The 24,893-nt window shown below is 50.1% G+C and overlaps 1 protein-coding gene across 3 annotated transcripts in view; it reads left to right on the top strand.

The window, feature by feature from the left end:
• Nucleotides 1–9,555: 9,555 nt before the first annotated feature.
• The window catches only part of PAX5 (paired box 5), a 181,311-nt gene continuing 165,973 nt past the window's right edge, over nucleotides 9,556–24,893 (top strand). The window contains exons 1-3 of one of the 3 annotated variants that reach the window (XM_069576159.1): nucleotides 9,731–9,802; nucleotides 17,060–17,283; nucleotides 23,032–23,197. In XM_069576159.1, coding sequence (XP_069432260.1) covers nucleotides 17,241–17,283; nucleotides 23,032–23,197 — 209 coding nt within the window. In that variant the 5' untranslated portion in view covers nucleotides 9,731–9,802; nucleotides 17,060–17,240. Of the gene's footprint in view, nucleotides 9,803–16,072; nucleotides 17,284–23,031; nucleotides 23,198–24,893 lie in introns of those variants that run through there. The other 2 variants (XM_069576157.1, XM_069576158.1) reach the window with 2 other exon arrangements.

Genomic DNA, 24,893 nt, shown 5'->3' on the forward strand with positions numbered 1-24,893 from the left:
AAGCATAAGATGTGTGTGTGTGTGTGTGTGTGTGTGTGTGTACAGTAGAGTTCACCTCACTAATGTATTATTGACTGGATTATATCTTTTCATTTTCCGTCTAGAATCAAAGGTTTTCTTCCCTTTTCAGCTCCACCCAGCTGTGTTTTTTATCCCCCCAGAAATTCTACATCCAACACCGTCTTTTCAGAAATTTAGCAGCAATTTCATGACAGCTGTTAACCTATGGCTCTCAGATGTGCTTGAGTTGAATTTTTTGTTCTTTGCTTTCTCTCTTGAAGTGCCAGTAAAGGATACTTCGAAAAGAACCACACAATTTTTCAACACATGAGTACTGTCGGCTTCTTCCTATACGAACCTTCACTCATCACTCCTGTCAAATGCTGGGCCATCTACTCCTCTACCAAAGGAGAAATATGTTTAGCCAACCAAAAAAACATTTTCTTTGAACAGCCTTGGGGAATCTAAACCCATTGTAATAATACTTCATGAAACAAGTGCCCAGCTTCCTCACAACAGCCCTGAGAAGTAGACTGAGTGAATGGCAATTAATCTCCCCATTATATAGGGTAACAAACTGAGGGACAGGGAGGTAAAGCCATACTGTTAGGATATGGTATAGCAGGACCTAGGCTTATGGAACACAGAGGCCCAGTCCACAGAGGATTTCCCCTTCACCACATTCATTCATTCCTCAGACTCACAAATGAGCATTTGACACCGTTCCTGTTATCATGATAGAAAGCAAAAGGGCAAACTGCTACAACAGTGTGATAAAGGCAGTAGTGTGGGGCCCATTGAGAGCTTGATATGTTTACTCATGGAGTGCATAACGCAGAAACAGCAGTGCACAGAAGCAGGCAGCATGACCTGTGCTTAACCAGAAGGGCTCAGCAAGAAAGAGAGCCTTGCAGAGATCAGAAGGAAATTCAGATGTTCCCATGGGTGCCACCTGCAAATCTTAAGATTACTCTCCTTGGGGACTCTGTTTCCTGAGTCAGTCTGAAGCTCAGTCCCATACCACTGAATCAGGCTCTCTGGAGTTGGGACCCAAAGATCTGCACATGACTCCTTTCACACTGAAGTTTAGAAGCTACTGTCATCAGGGAACTGAGTGACTTACTGCCAGAAGAGCTGGGGTCCCAGAGGTAGAGCCCTGACTGTGAGAACTGGACACAGCATTCCATCTCAGACACACAGGGCCACAGACAGGAGAGAGATCAGGGCTGTGTGGCCTGAGCAGTGAGGGGTAACCACCAGCTGGAGCTTCATTTCCTAAGGTGCATGAGGAACATGCCAGGCTGATGTGGGATTTTGTTTGTTATTTTCTTTTTCCAGGCTGTTTTTTGGTTTTTAATGAATGCTGTAGATTTTCCCAGGGCAAAACATGGAAAACTGATAGAATTAGGCTTTCCTGTGTTTCTCTTCTTGGTCCTAGAGTCTTTCTCCTATCTCTTCCTTTGATAGGTCCACTCCATATGGGAAGGAGAGAATCTGACAGTCTCAAGGGAAGGGTGGCAGAGGCTTGCCCACCTTACTCAGCCTCCTTGCCCCACGCCCCAAACTTCACTTTGAATTCCTCCCCTCAGAATCGTTTACCATTCTTATCACCCCTAAGCCTTTAGTCAACTCTTCTCATGTTGTTTCCATCGTTGTTTCATCCCTAAGTTGTGTCTGACCCTTTGCAACCATGTGGACTGTAGCCCGTCAGGCTCCTCTATCCATTGGATTTCGAGGCACGAATATTGGAGTGGGTTATCATTTCCTTTTCCAAACCAAAGCCGGATTTTCTGAATTGGCAGGTGGATTCTTTACCACCGAACCACCAGGAAAACCAGCTCTTCTCATAGTATTTGACATATATTGGGTTGGCAAAAAAGTTCATTCAGGTTTTTCTGTTAGAGAGTTTGGAAAAACCCAAACGAACTTACTGGCCAGCACAATATGTTGCTCTCCAGCAGTCTCACCTGCAAAATGGGGACATTAATTATGCTCCCTGTGTCATTACAGTATGTCTCCTACATTTGAATGAGTTCCATTCTGAGAGCACTTTCGTAAGTCCAGTTTGTTTGTAAGGCCAACAAAGTTAGCCTAAGTCCCCAGCTATCCGCTATACAATCAGCTATAAAGGACTGTACTGTAACAGGTTGATAATAATTTTCACACAAATAAACAAACAAATAATAGTAACAAACAAATAGTAAACAAATAATAAAGAAAACATTTTTAATCTTACAGTACAGTACCTTGAAAAGTACAGTAGTACAGTAGCCCAGCTGGGCACACTCGTGCAACTTGAAGGTCTGTCTGTATGTAGGGGACTTAATATATGTATCTAGCAAAGTCCTACTCACCCTTCAACACTCATAGAGGTCACACCCCCAGCGGGGTCTCCTCTGGCCTCCCCCTTTCCAGAGTCCTATTTGACCACCCTGCTGGGTTTTCCCACAGTCCCCTTTGGTGACATCTATCCACACATTCTTACGGTCTACGTAGAGGTCTGTCTCCTCTCTGAACAGGATCTGGGGTTCAAGTGACATCATGCTGGGGCTCTTGACAGGATTGGGCACCACTTCCTGGATCACTGCCTGGAGACTCCCTGAGGGCACTTCTGTTAGCATTCTAACCCTCCTTTCTGGCACTCCTGACAGTAGAGGGCACTGTATTGGCCCCTAAGATTGAGGGGACAGGGCACCCCAGGACCTTAGGCGTCAAATTCCCCCAAATACGTTAGGAGAGAGAGTGGAGGGCTATCCACTTGAAGTGTGTGGCCCTTCTGGACCTGGAAGCACGCTGGTACCCCCCAACACCCCCACCACCACCACAACCACAACCACTGTGCTCGCTGGAAACAGCTCCCTCCTGGGTGGCCAAAAGGGCATGAGGGACAGAGCTTTCCTCTGGGTCTCCAAAAGATGTCCTGGCTGGTACAGCCTGGGCACTGGGCCTGCACTGAGGGCCTCAGGGGGAAATGGAGGAACCAAGCACTTGCTAGGCAGGCTTTGGACCTGGGACAAAACCCAGCTCCAAGCTTAATTAAAAAGAGTGCTTAATCCCTCCCCCAACAAATGCAGATCTCCCACAAAGGAGAACAGGAACACCAGTGGCCAGGAAGACCCGAAGCCTTACAAACAAGCACTTCGGGCTGAGCAGGGCAGCTCCTCTATGATCTAATACAATGACTATTGTGAAAGAGGGCTGTTTTTCCATGTTTTTGTATCCTTTTCTTCACATTTTCTTTTGCCACCTAATTTCATGCATCGGAGGTCAAAAGACAAAAGGTCAGGCTTGGTTTAGAGGCAGCAAACTCCCCACCACCAGGAACGTGTGTCCAAAGGAGTGCTTTGAGGCACCGCCTGCCGACACTGGCAGGTTTCTATCCCTGCCTAATTCTCTTTTGTCACTTCATGGGGTACAGGAGTCTACGTGCAAATTGCATGAGACATGAGACACCAACTGTAATACCAAACTAGGAAAAAAATTGCCCCCCTTTCAGTTCACCAAGCTGGTTCTATCTCATACCTTATTTTTCAGATTTGTACCTAACACGAAGCCCATCTTTGAGTTCCCTATCTGCCTATGCACAAAAGAAGCCCCTCATATATTATATATATATTATAACTATAATATATGTAAACATATGCTGTTAATACAAAATCTGGATATACATTCCTTAATTTTTTTCTGGGAGAATTTATACAGATGTCGCCAGAAAATTATCAACACTTGTCCTAAACATTGCTTTCATTGAAATTTTAGCAGCATTTTAGTATAAATAATTTAATATGATACTTTCCATATGAATAGTTTGTCCTAGACCTCCAATCTTTTCAATGCTCCACTTTGGATTCTTCACTACTAATAGTGGATTGTTAGTTTCCTTGTGTGATGTGTAGACACTTTTGTAGATAACAAGAATAAAGCATCATGATTTGCCATTAGAAATATTTTCATGATTAAAGGGGAAACAACTTTCTCATTCTATTCTATGTTCATAAGCTCCTCATACCAACTTGATATGCCAAATGACTTTCATCTGCCTGAAAATAAATTAGGGGACATCTTTAATTTTTCTTATTGCTGACAATTTTTTAGTTGGCATTCAGTGTTGAAGGTTTAGCTCCCACCTCAAATACAAAGTAAAAGAGAATATAAGCACTTTGGGGAAGTGTCTTTGGAGGTTGCTAGACACTGGACTGGCTATCCTGCTCACTTCAAAGGCCCTTTGGACCTAAGCCTAGCTCCTTTCCCCCATCTTATTCTGGGTTGAGTCCTGGAGGAAGCTGCCAACAAATAACTGGTCAATTTGTTAAAAACAGGTAATCAGCAGCAAATCTGAAAGAATTCCAGAGCACACAGTTTTATTTCAGGCATGCTCTCAAATCCAGACTTTTTATCCTGCCATCTGCTTTCTTCTCCATACAACATCCCCTCAAAAGAAATAATAAAAATCAGTCCAAAACCTGCCACAAGACTGAAATGCTCACTTGGCAATTTGCAAGGTCACCCTACAGGCTCCAGGGAAAACACCCGACTCTTGCTGTGATCCTCTGTCACAGCTCTGAAGTTATTACAGAAAAGTGGAGAATGAAGCAAGCAAGAACATTAAAGGGCCTACTTGCAGGGGCTCTTCACCTCCATTTAACATTCTGATCTGTGTCCAAAAACTGTAAGAATCGTTTAACCCGTGCACGCACTCAAAATCGCTTGTGAAGTAGGCTCCTTTATGTTCCTGTACTTCATGGAATCAAATTATATCACATTAAAATGTTATTAGTTTAAAACATATTAAATAAATGCAAGTCCGGGTTGGCGCATGAATATTTAAAGTTCACATTACATTACACGGAGAAATAGCAGAAGAAAAAGGGGGTGGGGAAAGCTAACAGTTCATCGTATAAATATTGGTAGAAGTAAAACATCCTACATATAAATTTTCTTTGGCAAAATATGATTTTATTACTTACAAATCATGGTATTGTTAAATTTAAAAGGATATATAGGAAGAAATAAACTGATTTATGCTGTTTTCTATCTTAAATAATCAGAGTGCCAGTAATCTTTTCAGTACCCCGTTTTGGGTTCTTAGGTAATACTAGTGGGTTGCTGGGACGTGTTGGCAAAATTTAAATGCAACTGACTCCCTGTTTTCCATATTCATATAATTGTGAATGTAATCACAGGATAGTGAATTTTATCTCAGAATTCTCCAAGAGTTGCCCTCAAATCGCGTCCCTGTACACAGCATTCACTTGACGTCTGCCATATGTACCTGTGCGCTGGAAACCAGTCGTGGAACTGAACTGAGTCGGTTTCAGTTGAAATGAACCCATTAAAATAACCCGAGTCTGCGCTGTTTGAGGCTTCTCTCAATAACACTTCTAATTAAAGAAAGACAGACAGTAAAGTAAAGCAAGAATAGCAATAACCCACCATGAGCCTCAGATTCCCTAAAGACAGCCCCAATCGGGTTTTCTAGCACTACGCCAGTGTTTCTGGGTGGCGAGTCGCTAGCACATGGTGTCCCAGCGAACCAGCAGCCAGAGTTCGAAGCCCTTTTTGTGCAGAGTACCCCAGTGCCAGTAGAAATGGGTGCTTCAACCCAGACTATTCTTCAGCCTTTTTACACCGCGGGCACCGCCGGAAAACCTGCGTCGGCGGCTGGCCTGCGCTGCGCGGTTTTTGCGCTCTCCGGCAGGGGAGTTAGTTGCCAGTGTAGAGGCGCCCCGATTCACCCGGGCGCCGCCCCTGGGCAAGCCCCAAGCTTAGGCCGTACGGAACCTACTCGTCGGGATTTAGCGTCCACTCTCAATCCTGACACCATCCAGACCCAGCAAACGCAGCGGGGCGGGGCTGGGCATCGGCGGCGCCTTCTGCGGAAGGTGCGGTGCCACGTGCGCGCTGCACGGACCCCGAATCCCGCGAGTTCCGCAGTGGCCTCAGCCGCTCCCAGAACTGGGCCCCCAGCTTTAGGGCGGGGCCTCTTCCTAGCTTCTGGGCTGGTTGTCGATTCCCACCCGCCCTCAGGGTAGGCTCCAGCCCAGAGCCACAGGGCCGGAGTCGTTCCCCGCCGCCGCTCCCAGGGCTCGCGCAGAGAGAGGCCCATCGGCGGACCGCGGTGGGCCAGCCTTTCCTGGATTCCGGGCTGCGGGTCTCGGGGTGGCGCAGGGCCGAAATCGAGCCTCAGTCTTGGCTCTACAAACCCTGGAGTCTTGGGTGTTTTCTGGCCGCAGAGCAGAGCCTAGACTCCTAGCCTCCCGACGCCGGCCTCCCAGTCCCCGGGATGCAGCGTCTCAGCTGGAGGGAAGCTCTCTGTGTACCTAGGCCAACCTCTTCTGCGACTCTTTCCCTGTCACTCTCTGTTCTCGGTTTCTGCTTTCTCCCTTTCACGGAATGCCGGTGCGCGCGGGGGCCTTGGAGGACTCTGCGCACCAACCCCTTTCCTGGGTCTCCAATCTACCTTTCCGCACAGCCTTGTCTCTCCCTCTCCAAATTTCTTTCTCTATAGATTCTGCCCGCACTTCCTCGCCGGTTTAGGCAGTAGATAGATCTCTCTGCTTCTCTGAATGTGCCTCTCCCTTTTCCCCCGGTGTAGCATTAAACAAATCCAGGTGTATCGAGGTTGAAGAAGTTCCGGCGACGTGGAAAGAAAAACAAAAAACAAAAAATACCCCTATTCTGTCCTTGGGACATTTCCGGTCACTACAGTTTGGCTTCTCCTTGAGATGATGCCAGCGCTGATTCTGCCACGCAGGCCGCTGCTACCGAGGCGCGGGCTCGCTCGCTCTCTAGCTGAGTATGCATATGTTTGAGTGTGGATTTGTGTGTCGATGGTGAACTGGGGCAAGTTCTCCAAACCGAAAGCTGAGCGGAGTGGGGTTTTTAGGATTTAGGGCTACGGGCAAGTGAGATTGGGGATTTTTCGGGGGCCCAGATGCCGATGTGCGCCTAGAGTCGGAGCGTCCGTAGCCCCTTGTCCAGTATCTCTAGGGCCGCAGGGTCAATTCCGGGTCCCCCGAAGAGACTCGCCACCTTCTCCGCGGCAGGGAGCGGCTTTCGGTCCAATGCCGCGAGAGTCCCGGAGGTTCGAAGCAGGCTGGCCAGTCACAAGGGGAGGTCGATCCACAACCGATAGGGTGGGCAAGGGGATGGCGATTGGGCTTGGGTACCCCAAGTTGGGGGGGGGGGCTGTGAATTATTCTGGGCACTGGTGCCACACGACCGGCGGGGTTACGAGTGAGGGCGGGCGCCCCCTCGGGAACGCACATTTGTTTCGCGTTGGTCTGGAGCGCTCAGAGTACAACGCGGTGGTGCCGGGGTCAGGTATTTCCGAGCACCACGAATCCAAGGCTCTTGGTGCTTGGCCTAATCCTCTGCCCTTCCTGGACGAGGACAGGAATCAAGTGACCAGTGTCTCCCCGCCCCAATCCAAAATCCCCCACAAAGCTAAACACACACGCAACACTCACCAAAGCATCCCACAAACACAAAAACTGAAGCCAACACACGAAAACATAAGCCAAAACCTTCATTAAACGCACTGCACATAAAAACAAAATCAAAATCGAAGAAAACGAAACACATACAAACACGAAATTCACCTAACGCAGAACACACCAACGACACCCACTAGCACAAAATAAAAAAAATATCAAAACACCGCGCAGATCGAACAGCCTTTCAAACGACACACAATGACAGCCTACAAAGACAAAGTACAATACGCACACAAAAGTCAAAACACAAGACAGAAAACAAAATCCACCCCAAAGACCAAGATTCACAGAGCAAAACCCACTAAAATGAAATCCACGAAAAACCAACACGCAAAACACCAGCAACAAAAGACTCTCAGATAATGAAAAGAAAACGAACAAAACCAAAACAAACCTTATAAATAGAAAAACAACAACAACCCAAACAACTCCCGTGCCCAGCCCAGGGTGAGATGTCAATTCCGGGAGGGCTTTAGATCTCTAGGCGCAGAAGGCCGCTCCTCCCTGGCTCAGCCTCCCGGCGCGGGCTAGGCAGGAGGGCGGGAAGCAGGGCCTGGGCCCGGTTGCCGAGGGAGAGTCCAGCGCTCGGAGGTGCCCAAAAATCTAGTCTCTGGGGCAGCGACCCGTACCCGTAGGCTGCAGGAAGAGGCGGCGCAGGGGGACTGCGCAGACTACTTGGGGGGATGGGGTTGGGGGAGGGGGCCGCCGGGGAATCCACCGCCACGTTTCCGATTGTGGCGAAATCGGCTCAGGGGATAAGTGATGTCCGGTTCCCGAGCCCCCCGCCCCCCTTTTCTCGAGCTCCGGGCTCTTCCCCCTAGGTTGCGGCCCATCCTCGTGACCACCCCCTCCAAAAAACAAACAACACTCTCTGAGGACGACTCACTTTTGGAAACTGCATTGTCCGGAGGGCCAAGCGTCCTCCTGCGGATCTCTCCCCCGCCCGCAGAGAACCTTGCCCCTGCGACCACCCCGCAGCGGGGCCCCACGGGCTTCCAGTGGCCAAGCCAAGCAGCTGGACTCGGGACTTGGGACTAGAAAGGGGAGGGAAGTCTTGAGCCCGAGCCGAAGAGAGCGGGCTGAACGTGCTAAACCTCTTCCCGGTCTCTCGGGCTGATGTGCCCTCTGAAATCAAGTCTTGGGGCTCCGGGACACCGCAACGGCTCGGGGCTGGAGGGCGAGGGGATTCCACTTATGGGCCGGGGTAAGGTGTCCGGAACTCCCGACAACCCTCAGGACCTCCTGAGTTGGTTCTGCTCAGCGCCGGTTCTCCCAAGAGGAGGCCCGGATTTTATCTCCAACATTTCACAGCTTACCGTCTGTGCTCCCGTCCAGGATGGGACAGGGTGTGTACTGGGGTGTTTTGGGGGTTCTGGCTCTGCCCTAGACCCAGCAATAGTATTACAGCTGCAGATTGGGTGGGGATGAAGTGGCTTGAGAACTGGGGGGCAGGCGCCGCCCTAGGGGTGACTCTGAGGAAACTGGAACGCCTCTCTATGCCTGGCAACATTGCTTGCCTCTAAAGCCCTTCCAAATTGCACCTGCTTGGGAGAGTGGCTAACTTCTTAAAAAACAAAAACGTGGCCTGAACCCTCTTACGTGGCGGGGTTTGCACCTAAAGGGGTCACCGGCCTCGCGCACAGAACAGAGGGCCACGACACCCAGCCTCAGAGATTTGTAGAAGCTGCGGCCGCGAGGCCAGGGCTCCCGACTCGCCTATGGTCGGCCTCTTGCCGTTAGAGTGCAGGCTAGCTCCCGGCTCTGTTGAAGCCTTCCTTCCCTCCCCCACCAACCCCCTATAAAAGTCCAGGGCGGCACGGCGGCTGTACTGCTGCTCTCCCGGCCTCCTGCACTGCTCCGGCCCGACCCGGCCAGCCCCGTCCGGCCCGCTGAGCAGGCAGGGCCGAAGAGCGCGGACACCCTTTCCCAGTTCGGGGCCTGCAGTGCGGGGCGGCACGCTGGGGGCGCGGCGTGTCTGGGGACATCTTGTGATGTTGGCGAGAACAGGACATGATCTCACATGGCGAGAAGCTCTTTAGTTCCTTAATCATTTCACGGTGCCTTCGGACGCTTTTTTTCCACCTAAAACGTTTAGTTTCAGCTCAGTGATCAGCTACCCCAGCTCGGCGGGGGAGCGGAAGGCTTGAATTATTCCGACCTGTGAGCGGCCCCTGACACCAAAAAAAAAAAAAAAAAAAAAAGCACAAAAAAGTGGAAACTTTTTTTCCCTGTCCATTACATCAAGTTCTGAAATATCAAAATGGATTTAGAGAAAAATTACCCGACTCCTCGGACCGGCAGGACAGGTAGGACCGCGATACGCGCTCTAGGCTTGCTAACTCAAGAGACCCAGCGGGGCGCTGGTCCTCAAACACTTCGGCCCTGGGGGAGGGGGTGCGCCTCATTTTCGCAAGGATTTTGACTGCGCGTCTGTCTGAGGCATGTTTCTCTTCAACAATCTGTTCACACACTTCTGATTCAGTTCAAGTGTTTGTGAATTTGCGTGTGTTTTTCTCTGTTTCTGAATTTTCATGTGGATGTTTATCTGGGGGTCTGAAAGTTTGGGTCTGTGTGTTTACATAGGGGCTCAGAATGTGCCTGAGTGACAATGACAATTTGTGTGTCCCTTTATATATATGTGTTTATGTACATATATATGTATGTAGAGGAAGTGTGTGTGTTGAAGAATCTATGTGCATGTGTGTGTGTATTTATATAGATGAATCTGTTAGTATTTGTTTATAAGTTGCTGTTTCTGGGTACTGTTCTTTTGAGTATCCAAAATGTATGTCTATGCGTGGCTATATATGTGGAAAATTTTAATGAGTGTCTGTACATCTACTCCTTTAAGGGTCTGTGTTCACCTGTCACAATTCAAGTGATTCTGGAAGTGAGAATAAGATGGTTACACTGACCCCTCCATTTTTGGATGTCAGCTGCTGTTCACTGGGCATATACCAGTGTATACAAAAGTGCGTGCCTCTAGACACAAAGATAGGTCTGGAACCTGTGGGGGTCTGTTGTACTAAGGCTGCCATCAGTCAGGCTCAGGTTCCGTTCTGTTGCGAGAACAGGAGTAGAGGTGTGCAGCCATTCAATGTGTGGTATACACTGCTTCACTCTTTAGGTACTGTTGAGCCTACCATTTATACAAAAGGGTCTTCTGTTGCAGGCACAACCCTGGCAGGTGAGAGGAGGCAGCCTACCTCGCCTACCTATAAGCTACTTGTGACTTTTCTAGGGATCCCCAGTCTGCCTTAACTCTTACCTAGATGAGCCTCTGACTTATGCTCAAGTTTTATCTTGTGGGTGCCAGGAAGAGAGTGAAAGTAGGTGGACCTGTGTGTCTAACTGGGGCATCCAGCTCTGAACCTGTATACACACAGGCAGGCTTTTCTAGCACAGAGCCTGGTGTGCCTCCCACAGTTCCAGGCAGTGGGTAACGGTGGGTGTTTATGTCGGAGAGGAGGTGGCAGGCTGCAGGAAGCTTCTGTCTGCCCTGAGGTAAAAGCCAGGGTATGGGTGCCTCTTTCACTCATTAGGCCAAAAGTGCTAACCCCCATCCAAACACACTTCTGGCCCTGACAGAACTCCATTCCCCATATCCTTGTGCTTCTTCGAGTCTCTACCTCCACCTTCCCTAATTACGGGTCAAAAAGGAGGGAGGTGGGGGGTGAACTTGTATCTGGAAACCCAGGACAATTCCCTAGGCTCATATGTGTTTCCAAAATCATGACTGAAGAGAAGTGAGGGCAGAAATCTAAGAGGCAGGGAAATGAAGAAGGTTCCCCAGGGTGACGGCACAGGAAAGGGAACCTGGAAACCCCCTTTGCTCCACCCCCACTCTCCCCACTACTCCCTTAGTAGGTGAGACTCCAGAAGCATCTGCACTGGGGACTAGGGGGTGTGCATGCGTTGGGAGTGGGTCAAAAGCCTGAGAGGGTGCTCGAGAGGGTCTGCGTGGCTGGCCTGGCTGCCTCTCTAGACAAGCTGTCTACAAAGACTGTAATTCATGGCGGTCGATGGGCTCTTTGATTAGTTCAATCGCCTGAATAATCGTTTAATCAATAAAGCATTTCCTTCCTCTTCAAGACAGGCCTGGGTGGGGCTGGGGACCGCAGGCCTGGCCAGTTTAAAAATCTGGAGAGCCACGCCCCTCTTCACCTTTCTGTTGGATGAGGGCCCTACCTAGGAAAGGATATCTCAGGTAACACTACACTTGCGCCTGTCTGTTCCAGCCCCCAACACGGCTGGGGAATAAAAGAGAGCTGAGAAACTGCCCAGGTTGAGGGTGTCCAAGTCTAGTTTGGGGATTTTTGCTTGGGTGTCTCCTCCTCCCAACTCCAAGGCTTTTTATGGGTCCCTTGATGACCCTTTACATCCTTCAGAACTGTATTCCATGTCTTCACTTAACCTCACTTTCCCCATCTGAATGATGGGAAAGGCATATCTGGTCTTCTAGCTTAAGTCCAAGATCTGGTGAGATCCTACCTGAACAAGGAGCCACTTAGGCATATTCTTGTCTAGCCTCTTCCTTGTGGTACCAAAAAAGGGAAAATTGAGGTCCAGAAAGGGGCAGGGACTTATTTGAGATTACACAGAAGGAAGTATGGAAGGAGTAGGACTGGAAGGTAATTCTTCCGCCCTTAAACCTCTTATTTTTGCTTGAAAAGGCAATAGAGCCCCACGTGCCCCCCACCCCCCCCCATGGAGAAAAATGACAATTAGGCAAGTTAGCTGAGGTGGGGGTTAAGGAGTCCCAAGGCCAGGGAGAGCAGGGTAGGCTGAACACTGCATTCATGGACCTTGGCATCAATTCCCCTAGTTCTGGAATGAGCCTGGTGGGATTAATACCCTCTACCCATGGATCTTCATCTTTCAGAACTTTGAAAGGTCTCATCTCAGGGATTCTTTTCAGACACACGAGGAAGCTGAGCCCTAGGAAAAGCAGGAAGCACCTTTGTGATAAATAAAGGTAGTCCCAGAGTTCTTGGCCTTTGAGGTGTGGTGGTAATAACAAAACCTGATAGAGGCATTTTACAGTTTTTGAAAAATATGGTTAAATTCTCCCCTTTTCCTCCCACTTCAACCATTCTTACAAACAGACTTGGGCCAAGCAGAGTAGACCTCTGATTCAGGAGAAAGGAATCATGCAGGAAATGGCTCTGACCCGAATTGCTGTGTAACTTAGGGTCAGTTGCTTTCTCTCTTTGATGCTTTTAAAATGAGGATTAGAAGGGACCCACCAAGTTAGGATAGCATTGCTCAGGCATCTCTGGCTTTCAGGAATTGAGCAACCAATCTGAGCTCTGTAGGCCTCGCTTTACCCAAAGCAGGAACAGGGAGATGGGCTGGACTTGGGCTGCAGGAGTCAATCTTAGGCCCAGTGAGTGCTATAGCAGCCCCAACCCACAGGCACAGCTGGGTGCAGGAGGGGCAGGCCCAGGAGAAAGCAGAAGAGAGGCCGGGAGGAAGCATGTCCCGGGTACAGTCAGGTTTGTGTATGGAGACTGAGGTGGATGTTCCTCTCAAGGTGGCTTCTCAAACATTTTTCTGAATGGGCTTTCTTTCAATAGCAAAACTTTCAAAGGCGATTCGATTTACACAAATTAAATTTCTTTCTGGAAGTTTTCCTTTCCCAGTCTCCTGCCTCCTTCCCTTAGTATAGGGCCTGGGGAATGAAACCACAAGGCTGTTGCATACAGCAACGCCCTACCGCATTCAGCACAGCAGCTTGGAGACCAGCTCCCTGATAACCTGTGTCTCCTAGACCCAGACTTGTGAGCTGGGAAAGCTTTTGGAGGCAGGACTAAGGAGCGGTGCTGGGCTGGTCAAGGAATTGCTGTATTATCCCAGGATAGTCAAGTAACTTTTCTGGGCCACCATTTGGTGGACTATAAGGCTGGTTTAGGTGGCCAGGATATCTGATGGTGCCTCTTGGTGTTAGAAGATCGGGGAGGCCGGCCCACTCAGGCAGCTGTGAATAATCTCCTATCCGGAGGTACACGCCCTCCCCGCTGTGTACCGCAAGGTGGAAAGTGGGCTGCTGTTGCAGCCCAGGTTAGGTTGCCCAACACCGCCCAGAAGCCCAAAAGCCTTCTGTGCAAAATGGAAATCTGACCCATTCCTGTTTGAGTAATATATTAATATATGGTTCTATTCAACCCTGGCAGTGCTTTGAGGGGAGATTCGGTCCAAGCTGCACTGGTATCAGAAGGAAAACCGGGTTGTATTGACATATCCTATCTGGGTTCCCTTCTCCTCCACCCCCTCCCCCCACACCAAAATAAAAACAACAACAACTCTCCACATGCCAAGAGTGGCTCTGGAGAAACCCTTCTGAAAAAGAGGTTTCTGGTTCACAGCCTTTCCTCTATCCCGGACATGCTATGTGACCTTGGACAAGTAGCCTCTTGTATTGGCTTCAGGTTTCATATCTATAAAATGGGGAAGACATAGCCTCATGGCTCTTTGAGCTGTAAGACTTTAGAATCTGAGTTTCTAGGCCTGAACTAGAGTAGAGCTGGAGGTGGATGTGTCTCTGACTGCTTCCCCTCAGGGAGTTCCCATACTCCCGCCTCTCCGGTGGGAGGGCAGAACTGCCGTTTTGAATTCTTAGTCCACTTTTGATCCATCAAGCGCCACCGGGTGGAGTGAACGGGGGAACTCTAACTCAGTCGTGGTTCCTCTGCGTAGTTTCGATCTTCCAGCTCCTAGGCGAGGAGGGTGTGGTGGAAGATCAGGACAGGCAGGGTTCCAGACAAAGAAGAGATAATGTTGCCCCACCCCAGTGCCTACAGCAGCCTCCTGGGCCCCCAGAGGATTTCCTGGGTCTGTTTTCTGCAGCTGTGCCCTGGAGGGGTTGGGGACAGTGTCACTGCTGGAAACTTATCTACCCTTCAGGAGCAGCTGGATCTGGGACAGGAACAGAAGGTGGTTCCGAGGGCCGATCTGGTTCTGAGTGTGAGAAATTGGACAGAGGTAGAAAGAAGGGTAACTGAAGTAAAGAATGTCCTGGGAGTCCTCCCAGGGTCAACTGGTGCTCTGTCTTCCTTACAAGTCCAGATCCAGAGCAGACATCTCAGAGCCCTTGTTTCGGTGGATTTATGTGTAATATTAGAAGATCATCACTTGTGAATTTGAAATAGTGGGTCTTGGATCAAATCCCACGAACTGTTGGGCAAGGGGAGTCTTCAGTTACTCTTCCTGTCCTGGGTGCCAGCAAACGTAGGCACGCACAGAACTGTTGCCGCCCAGGCGAAGAATGGCTATCACATGCTTCCATTTCAAAGTCCAGTTCCTTTGCCTGTGGTCCCAGGGCCTCACACTCCTGGGAAACTGATTCTTGCTGGTCAAAAACCTTGCCTTTCTGGACCAAAAAAAGGTCTGCTAGAAATCCTCCCATTTTTGTCTTAAAAACGATAAGCACTTCCCCTGGAAGGGAAAAGTCGGGTTTTCTCGACAACTGAAAGCTACAGCGTTAATAACACGCTTAGCGCGCCTCTGCATGGCCCTTGCAGACTGAATGCGCCTATTCGCCCACACAACCGCTTCAGAGACTCTCATTAGCACTGGACGGGACAGGGTTTATTCATGTCTTGCTGCGGAGGCAGACTTGCCCGTGCAGACAGAAGTCTTCAGCTGGTCGCATCATTAGCCCCCAAAGCATCTGGCAACTCCTGTCTGAGGCTGGAAAGAGGGACTCGGGGCTCAGTGCTTGGACAACCTTGTCCAAAGCCTCAGATGGACACCCCCCACCCCCCGCAAAGGAGCATCCTGGTTACTAACTTTAAAGGATTGTGAGATGGTCCCCCAACCTCATGTCTCTGTCTATGGTTAGCTCAGAATTGAGAGTTCTTTAGTTAGAGCAGGGGAGGAGGGTAGACAAAGAGGTAGCAGCGGCAGCTTAGTTGGAGCTTGAGAAAATTATGAAATATTTCCACTGGGAGGAGAGCCTTCCATAAAAACTAGGTAGGACAACTCTCCTATTTTACAGACGAGCAAACTGAGGTCAGAACGGAGCAGATGTGCACAAGCTACGTTTCCATTGCAAGTCTGATGGTGCTTAGATTGAAAGTTGGATCTTTACTGAGCTCCTTGTTTTCCTCCAACATCCGTTGTGTGTGTGTGTGTGTGTGTGTGTGTGTGCACACGCGTGTTTTCTGGAGACTGTTTCCCCATCCACACTCCCCACCCGCCGTCCTCGCCTAGGCTGCCCTCAATCCGTCGGGGCATTTTAGGGTCCCAATGCTGCGGCTGGGAGGTCAGGCTCCCCCCGGATCTGCTGCGGGACTCTCCTGGCGCTGTGTGGATCCGCGTCCCCTTCCCCCAATTTGCACTCCGCTAGGCCTTCGCCCCGCGCGTTTGTCAATGAACGTGGCGCCGCCGCCTGGGCCCCGCCCTCCATTCTCTCCCATTGCCCAGGTATCGGCTAATCAGGCGGAGCCCGCCGGTTGCTCAGCCAATAGGGTGGTGTCTCGGTTCAGAGCCGGCTGCCACTGCTCTGATTGGTTTGATGAAGCGTGATTGGCAGATTAGCCTCCGCCCCGCCCCCGCCCGGAGGGAGGCTGAGCCCCGGGCGGCGCTGTCCACACGCAGCGGGTCCTGAAAGCGGCTCCGGGGCGGCGCGGTGGCGCACTCTGCGCGCCGAGCAGGCGGAGGGCTAGCGCCGAAGGCGGCGGTGGTGGTAGCTGCGCTGGCAGTAAAAGCCGACAGAGGCTGCATCTCAGCACCGGCAGTCCCGGCGGCTTTGGTCTAGGGGACCTTTCGGTCTCTTCTCTGTCCCTCGCTCTACGCCTGGGGTAGGCGCGGCGGCCGTCCCGGAAGAGGCAACTGAAAGACATTCGAACCAGACCACCCCCACCCCCCACCCCCAAGAGAAAGCGGCGGAAGCTCGAAGAGTTGGTGGGTGCGAGACAAATACTCCGACGAGGAGGAGACTGTCGCTGTTGTCCCCATTCGTGGTCCCGGCGATGAGGGAGCAGCGGGTCCCGCGGGAACTTTGAAAGCGTTGGGTCCCAGGGTGTGAGGGCTGCAGGCTCCCGGGGACTCCGGAGTCTTGGCCCCAACGTCAGTGGCGTAAGCGTCTCAGAACCCGCCCGGACCCCAGCGCCGCCAGAGAGGAAGTTCTTTGCAACTTCGTCCGAGACGTCGGAGAGCCGAGAGGAAAGAAGCTGAAGCCGCACGTCCGAGCCCAGAACTCAACGCAGCAGAGAGAGAGAGGATCCGGTGGAGACAGAGGGATCGAGGAGAGACTCCAGAGGCAGCGAAGCCGCGGAACCAGCCTGGCCGCCCGCGGGCCTCGCTGCCCACCGAGTGAAGTCAAGGGCTGTGTGTCCCACAGGCCTCCTTAGAGCCGCTCCTTCCGGCGGCCGGGCGGGGGGGCTCCAGGCGGTCCCGGAGGCGGGCCCCTGAACTATGCCCCCGAAGCTGCGGGTGCCTTAGCCGTAGCTACCCCGGGCCGGGTGCGGAGCCGCCGCCTGAGCCAGCCCGGGAGGGAAGCCACCGGGAGTTGGGTGCACAGCTCCGGGCCGGACTGCACTAGCGCCGTTTCCCGCCTCTAGGCGCAGCTCTCGGCGATCTCCAGCAGAGCGGCTCTGAGAGAGGCCCCGAGGCTCCAGCAGTGTTTTCTGAACCCAGCTCGCACAGTTCCCGGCCTGGCGGCGCGGCTCCGTAGCCTCGCTGGGCAGCCCCTTGGCGCCGGGAGGCGGCAGCGTGGGCCGGCCTGCAGTCTGGAGCGCCCCGATGGAAATACACTGTAAGCACGACCCGTTTGCATCCATGCATAGTAAGTAGGCGGCGAGCTCGCTTCTCTCACTCTCCCGCCGGGATGGGGTTGGTGGTTCCAGACCGCGGGGCAGGTACTAAGGATGGGAGGACCCAGGACTTCTGAGGCCGCGCTGTCAAGTTTGCAAAGTGCAGGGCTCCCAGGCAGGGGATGTGGAGCAAAGCGCCTGGTCGACCCGGCCAGGAGCACCTGGCACCGGGAATCCCGCCTCCACCAACCGGTAGTGTACGCAGCCAGCTGCAATTTTTCCGGGGCTCTGGCAGCAACATCGCAGTGTGCCAGGAGAATCGGGACTCAGACCTGGAGAGAGCTTTGGGCCGGGCCAGTTAGAGAGCATGAAGTTGTAGGGAGAGGTCAGTCTGAGTCTCAGCGCCCCACACCCTAAACCCGATGGCGCCTTTTTCACCCATAGGGCTGATAAAGACTGGGGCTTGGAGGGAAAGTGGGGCCCCAGCAGTGCCTCTGGGCTTGTAAGTCTGGAGAAAGAGGCTGCGAGCTAAGCGAGAACACCAGGTCCAGAGCTCCAAAGGCATTCTGGAGTTGAGGAGTGGGATTTGAAAAATCAACGAAGTAGCGGACCCTGAGCTGAGCTTCTGCTTAGAAGCCTCCAGTTCATACAGAGACCCTTAAAGACACTATCAAGTCCTTCTGTGCAGGACGTTTGCCTCATGATGGCTTCTCCCTTAAAAACAAAAAACAAAACAAAATAGAAGAAGAAGCCAATTAGTCACCATTCAGGAGCCCTCGTCTTCTGAAAGACACCGCGTATGTAGCAGACGGGGAAGGGTCATTTTGGGCGCAGGCGAGGCCAGCCGACTCCCTGACCCGTCGGGATCTGCAGTTCACCCATTAGCACAGCCTCCTGTGAGATGAGCGCTCCTCTCACGGTGAGTTAAAGCTGGATTAGATTCGGAGATTTCGAGGAAATTCCAAGTGGAACGAATCGTATTTTCCTTCAGAGCTGCTGCGGAGCTGGGAGCAAGGCGCCAGGCTTCAGCAGCATTCAGCCGGGTGCCCAGCTCCGGCCCCCACGGGCCGCAGGTCAGGGAGTTGCTTCCGCGCCGGGAGCCTTCAGACAGCAGGATCCTGCTTACCTAGCCTTAGGTCCCCTATTTAACAAAGGCAGGCGAGACCCGGCTGGAGAGAAGGCGAGCTTCCCCGGGTGAAGATGTCCGTTCCTGCCCCGGAGGCCGAATGGCCTGGTAGGCAGCGAAATGCTGATCTAGGCTGTGGGGACTGGCTGCGGGCAAGTCAGTTTCTCTTTGTGTCCAATTTCCCCGAGTCCGAGGTCATCCACCAAAGCCGTGGGGAGATTTTCGAAGAGAAGCCGCTAGCTCGGATCCCAGCCTGAATGACTCCTCACCGTTTGGGGCCTATGCCAAAACGGTTTCCAGTCCGTGGTGACCCCAGCGCCCCCAGCAGCCGTCTCCTGTACAGACTTAGCCTGGCTCTGGGGAAGCTCTGATCTCGCAGACTGAGCCAGAAAAGCAAAGGAGTTTCTGTCAATACTCTGAGAGGTGACCATGCCCTTAGCTCGGTCAAGGAGCGATTTGAGGACAAAATGGGGAGGGCTGCTCTTGCGCTTCTATCCTTGCCTGTGGGAATCCACTCTCCCCTTCTGCACAGAGCCTGGCTGCCCAGAGGTTGTGCCCAGGCGCTTGGACAGATAGCATCAAGACCTGGTGGTCTCAAGGCCGTGCATGGGGGTGAAGAAGGTAGCCTCTTCCAGGTGTGGGTTAGCCAACCACTAATGCCCCTCTCTATCCCTCCTCCTCAGGGCTCTCATCTGCCCATTCCTTCGGAAGTGCTCCCTCCTCCCATTTTCAATTTTCCCTGCAGCACGGTGGGGGCTGGGCCCCAGCCCGCCTAGCTTCCAGAGCTGTCTTCTCTGGAAGTGCCCTTGGTCCTGATATCCAAAGCTATTTGTTTCCATAATATAGGCTCCACTTTGGAGCCCCAGTTTTTTTTTAGCTTGAGTGGGGGGGTGCATAGTAGATCCTGAGAGGTTGCCCGGTAAGTAGGGGCTCAGACCTACTTGTCTTTCTTCCTGACTCTGGTCAGTTGCTTACCACCCCAACTCCTATCCCCTCTCGCCCACTGAAGCTGGGTGGCTTCTGTGGATAGCTGGTATAGGGGGAGGGGCAGGCACTGCCAGGGTGTGGGCTTCTGAGTTTTTTTGTCCCCACCCCCACCTATGGTTACCAGTTACAAAGCACTTTTATAGCCAGTCTCCTAACCAACTGTCTTCTAAACTTTCAGCTACATCCATTTTACAGAGAACGATACTGAGGTCAGAGAGACAAAAGGACTGACAGGAAATTCCCAGGGACAGTGCTGGAGGCAGTCTTTTGAGGATTCAGGAAAGGGAAAGAGAGGGACTCAGATTCCAGAGAGTAGGCAGTGGCCACTTGGATGGCTACATATAAGTGCAAGGCACTGTCTGTCTAATTTAACTATGTCTGTATCCATGGCCCTTCTGCCCATGTGTGCCAGCACCTATCAGTTTGAGAGTCAGTAAGATTTCATTTCTGCCCTTCCCTGTGTTCCTGTTTGCATGTTTGTGTGTACCCTTAATCATCCTTTCTGATACTAATAGGAGGAATTTCAATGACCCTGTGGATCCTGGAGTTCAATCTACCATTGAGTCAGCACAGACCCTTTCCCCAAGACCCTAGGCCCAGACATGGTCATTGTGGGTGTGGACGGGGGGACCCTGGTGGGTAGCATGTTCTTATCAGGGCCTGAGGAGCATCTGTGGAGGCCAGCTCCTTCCAGACCAGAGCCAGGAAAGTCCCAAGGGCATCTGGTATTCATCCCTTCCCCCCTGCCCTCCCCTCCTGCAACCCCTGCTCTATGTGCCCTGTAGGGGCGGGGCTGTGATTCTCTTGTATCTGCGAGTCAGTTTCCTGGTCTTTGCCTTGATTTATTGCATCTGTCTCTGTGTCAGTCCGTGTCTTTCTGAAAATTCTACTCGATCCTGAAAAGTGTAGCTTAGTCTGTGTCTCCCCCAGCACCTCCCACATGATGAACCCTCACTGTACTCCGGTCTGTCGAAAGTAGAGGCTGGGACTTGGCTTCTCTGAGGAAGTGCAGGGTGGGAGCTGGGGTCCCAGAAAACAAAGGTCCCCCCTCCGCAGATGTCCCTTTTTCTTCCAAATACCTCCTTGTTGGGCTACGTCCATTTTTCTCTTCTCTCATCTTGCCTCCCACTGTATACACTACCTTCACCTTCCCCCCACCCCCTCTTTGCCCCATTCCGGCCAATCCATCCCTTTTTCTCCCTCTCATCGTTTCTAACCTGAGCTTCCCTTCCAGGCACTCTCCTTGCTGTCTCATCTCATTGAGTCTCTGCTCTTTGTACACTTGCCCTCACACCACTTTTTCTGGTTTCTTTCTCCATCCTCTTGCCTCCCTTCTCTTGGGTTTCTGGTTTTGATTCTTTCCAATCTTGGGGTAAGTAAGAGACATTGCCTACTCAGATGACACTTTTAATTTACCAACCCACCCCCCCCTTGACATGTTCTCTCAGTGGCAGAGAGGACCAAGAGTTTTTGGGAGCCTTTCCAGGAAGCTGAGGGATGCAGGGGATCTCCAGCTCATCCTGGGTCTAGTGTCAGCTGTGGATACGAGGATCAGGCTCTACAAGAGCATTGGTAGCCTGGGCTTTGTGGTCAAGACTAGAGGGTGTGGGGACTTGCTATCACCTAGAGTGTCTCACCCTTGGGTTTTCCCCCATAATACAAATGGTCTCCAAAGATCACAAATGTCCTGCAGGACTGTTTTTGGAATTTAAATCCTCCAAAGATTGCTACTGTGTTTTGGGCAGAAAATTTAAATTGCCAGTAGTATAGGGAACAAGCCATTGCAGATGGCCCTGGTGCCTGGACTAATAGATTGTCTCAAAAGTGTGCTAGGTGCTTTTAGCTTTCTTTTTGTCCTCTCAGTTTTTAATTTACTTGCCTCTTAAATCCAGCCTGTTATTGAAAGATCCATACAACCTTTTTTTATTAGGGGCTCCCAACCCCAGAACAAGGCTTTCTTAAGACCCTTGACCAAGGGTGGCTGTAGTCTTTCTGTTTTAGGTGAACTATGCAGTTGTGTTCCTAACTGTAAAATTCTGTTCAGGATGGTTTCCCTTTTTCTTATGTCTGGACTGTTTTAGAACAATCTAAACTGATTAAAGCTCATTTTGAAAATCAGAGAGAAATTCAGCTTAGAACTCGAATTAAGTACTGTTATCTATAAAAAAAATTTTTTTCCGCCATGAAATCAGCCTGAGTTTGAAAATTTGGGGAAATATTCAATTTGGATTCTGATGAGAAAATGCAGTGAATAGCTTTGGCAGTTTTTAGGAAATAGATTATGTTATGGGTAGTTTTCTCCTCTATTTCAGATATTGTTCATGAACCTGGATAGTAGTTCAGTGCTGGGGAATAGCTGAGATGAGGTGGCTATTTTATGTTTTAGAGTTGGAGTATACTTGTGCGTGTGTGCATGTGTGTGTGTGTGTGTGCGACCTCTACGATGCCCTGGCTTCCCTGGTACAACCCAGTCCCTGCAAAGTCCCAGGTTAGGAGAAGATTTCCTCTTCCTTGGTCTCTGAGCTGTCAGCAGCATTGGAAAGTCTTAGACTTGGCTTCTGGCTTTTGACAGTCCTCAATGATGTCAGTTAGTGGCTGATTAACAGCTACAAGGTCGATGATGTTGCTACACTGGATCACTCTGTGTTTACTGGTTTGGCTTTTAATTTACTTGCATCTCTGTTTCCATCCAGATGAACCTTGATGTTTTTATGAGAATGGAGCTTATTTGGGCGGAGGAGATACTTTCCCAGACTCTTTTTACTTAAAGTCCATCCCAGAACCCTTGTACAACCTGGGACTCAGAAGCCTCCTCTGGCTTCTTTATTTTCCCTAAACCAACATAAAGCTGCTTGCCAATTGGAAAACACTCCAAAAATTCCAGGGAAACTTCTTTATAACAAATTCTGATGCAGTAGAGTGAAATGTGATCCTTTGACCTATTTCTTTTATGTGCTTTGAGAGGGTACAGTGGTCAAGTCTGCATGTCAGCCTCACTTTTTAAATTTTTTTTTGCCATCTTGATTGAGGTATGAGCCTCACCTTCTTAAAGAAAGGATTTTTATCAAGGCAGTGGTTTGGTTTTGTCTCGGCAATCTGCAAAACTATTTAAAAAATTTTTTTTCAATCCTTAGCTCTTGAATCAGATTGCTGATTTTAAAAACGTTCCCCTGTCCCCAAGATCTAGGTTTATTAAAGTAATCCTTTTCACTTTGGGAGATATCTGTTAAAAGGGAAAGAGTTTCATTTTTTAAAAATCTCTTTACATTTTATGTATTTTTAAATGTATTTTCTCCCTAGGATCTATCTTAGACCTCAGCATCGTGTATATAATAAGTTCTGTCCCAAGTACAGATTGAGGTCTTCATATATTCCATTGTTTAAAAAAATTACAAAGAAAATGCTAGCAACTAAACGAAACACGGTATGAGGATGCTTACCATCAATAGCCCAACTGACTGGCTGAAGAAGGACAAAGGATAAGGTTATTTCAAAAAGCAATCTGAGGTATTCATGTAGCCTGTGCTATCAGACCCCAGGCTCAAGATAGCCAGCCCGCTGCCATTTCTGATCAGAGGGACTGTGGGTCCTCAAAGCGGCACTTCTTTTCCTTCGTGACTGGTTCTAACCACCCTTTCCCTTGCCTTTTATTTCTGATCTGTTTCAGGACATGGAGGAGTGAATCAGCTTGGGGGGGTTTTTGTGAATGGACGGCCACTCCCGGATGTAGTCCGCCAAAGGATAGTGGAACTTGCTCATCAAGGCGTCAGGCCCTGTGACATCTCCAGGCAGCTTCGAGTCAGCCATGGTTGTGTCAGCAAAATTCTTGGCAGGTAAAGGCAGGAGCTTCAGGCTTCCCTTGATTTTTCAAATAATAACCTAAAACACGACCCAGCAGCTGTCCAATGTGGCAGTGTCATAGTGAGAATCCTGGTGGCGCTTCTTCCACATGCACAGTACTTTGGACTTTGCAGAGCCCTTCTGAGGGCATTCAATTCAAAGTAACCCCAGGAAGCCTTTGTTGCAGAATGGGATGTCTCAGTTAGAAGGGGTAACATGTTTTCTGAAAGCCTGCTGAATTATTCCTAAGAATCCAGGAATAAGAGGTTCTTGGGAATTCCCCTATCTATATTTGGTGCCTGAGCAGGGCTGGGTGGAAAATCCACAAGTTATAAAATCACATAACCAGACTTCAATGTTTCATTTTAATGTTTTCAAAAAGCACATTCCATTTTTAAAAGTCAGCTGTCATTTTCAGTTCTGGGTTATCATCTAGCTTATTATTTTGGGCTGCAGAGTTTTCCTTCTATATGTTTTGTTTCCTTCATAGTGACAGGCATCCTAAATATATATGAAATTAGAAAGAAAACAAACAAACAAACACCAACTCTCAAATTAGACAGTTGAAAGTTGCCACTTGACCCTGCAATTTGCTGCAAGAAAAATACCAACAATGCCAATTCTCCCAGAGGGCTCTGTAGCCTCTTAACGCGCCTGTTTATTTTCTTGGGTGAGATGGTCCAAGAAAGCTCGTTTTGATATGAGGAGACAAATTGTAGAGGGCAAAATGAGTGACTCAGATGCTTTCAGCCAATCAGCACTCAGGCTGGGAAGAGGCCTTAAGAATTCTGAGACCGTCTGCATCTTGCTGCACCCCAAAACCAAAGTCGCAAGTATGTTTCCAGGCAAGTGAAGTTGTTATAGGTCTCCCCTGGCAGTCAGGAACATTCTTGGGTTTAGCTGTCAGTACTCTCTCAGGATTTCTCTTGCAGGTCAGAAAACAGCCTTTGGCCTGTAGCTTGTGTTACAGTTTGAGAACAGATGGCTGAGTGGAAAATAAATATTTTGAAGCACGTCAGTGCCATTGTGACTTTCTGCTTACTCTTTCCCACCTGCTGGAATTTAAGACATTCTCTCGGATGGAGGGAATAACAGTTTTTAAACTTGAGAAGACTTGCTGGAGGCCAAGAGAAGTTTCAGGGCCAGGGGTCTGGCAGCACCTTTAGAGACCATATCCCCCTGTTTATTCCTCATGCTCCCAACTATACCAGTTTATCCCAGCCATGGAGGCTGTGCGCATGGTATTCTTGTTAGAAAGTGATTTTAGGTAACAGGATGAGAATGAAAATGCAAAGAAAAAAGAAAAAACTAGAGGAGAGGGAGGTAGAGAAAAGAGAAAGAAAAGAAACAGAAAAGAAATGGATTGATTCAAAAAGAGAGAAACAAAGAGAAATAAAGACAAGATAGAAAGAGAAAGGAGAACGGTATCTCAGATCATTTCAGCATCAGACTTGGAGGGCCGAGGGATCTTCGATGTCTTCCTGGGAAGCCTTCTCATTGTACGGAGGTGGAGAGAGAGAGAAAGGAGGCCCTTCCTTTGTTTTTGCTGAGATGTCTTTGCTGAGCCGACATTTTGCTTGCTATTTGGAATCTTCTCAGAGCAAAATGCTGAGCCCTTCTCAGAGGGGACCTCCAGATGCCGGGTCCTCATGTTCTGGTGCCCAGGAGCCCTCCACATCTTCCTTGGGG

This window comes from Ovis canadensis, chromosome 2 (assembly GCF_042477335.2).
Source record: "Ovis canadensis isolate MfBH-ARS-UI-01 breed Bighorn chromosome 2, ARS-UI_OviCan_v2, whole genome shotgun sequence".
Taxonomy (NCBI): Eukaryota; Metazoa; Chordata; class Mammalia; order Artiodactyla; family Bovidae; genus Ovis; species Ovis canadensis.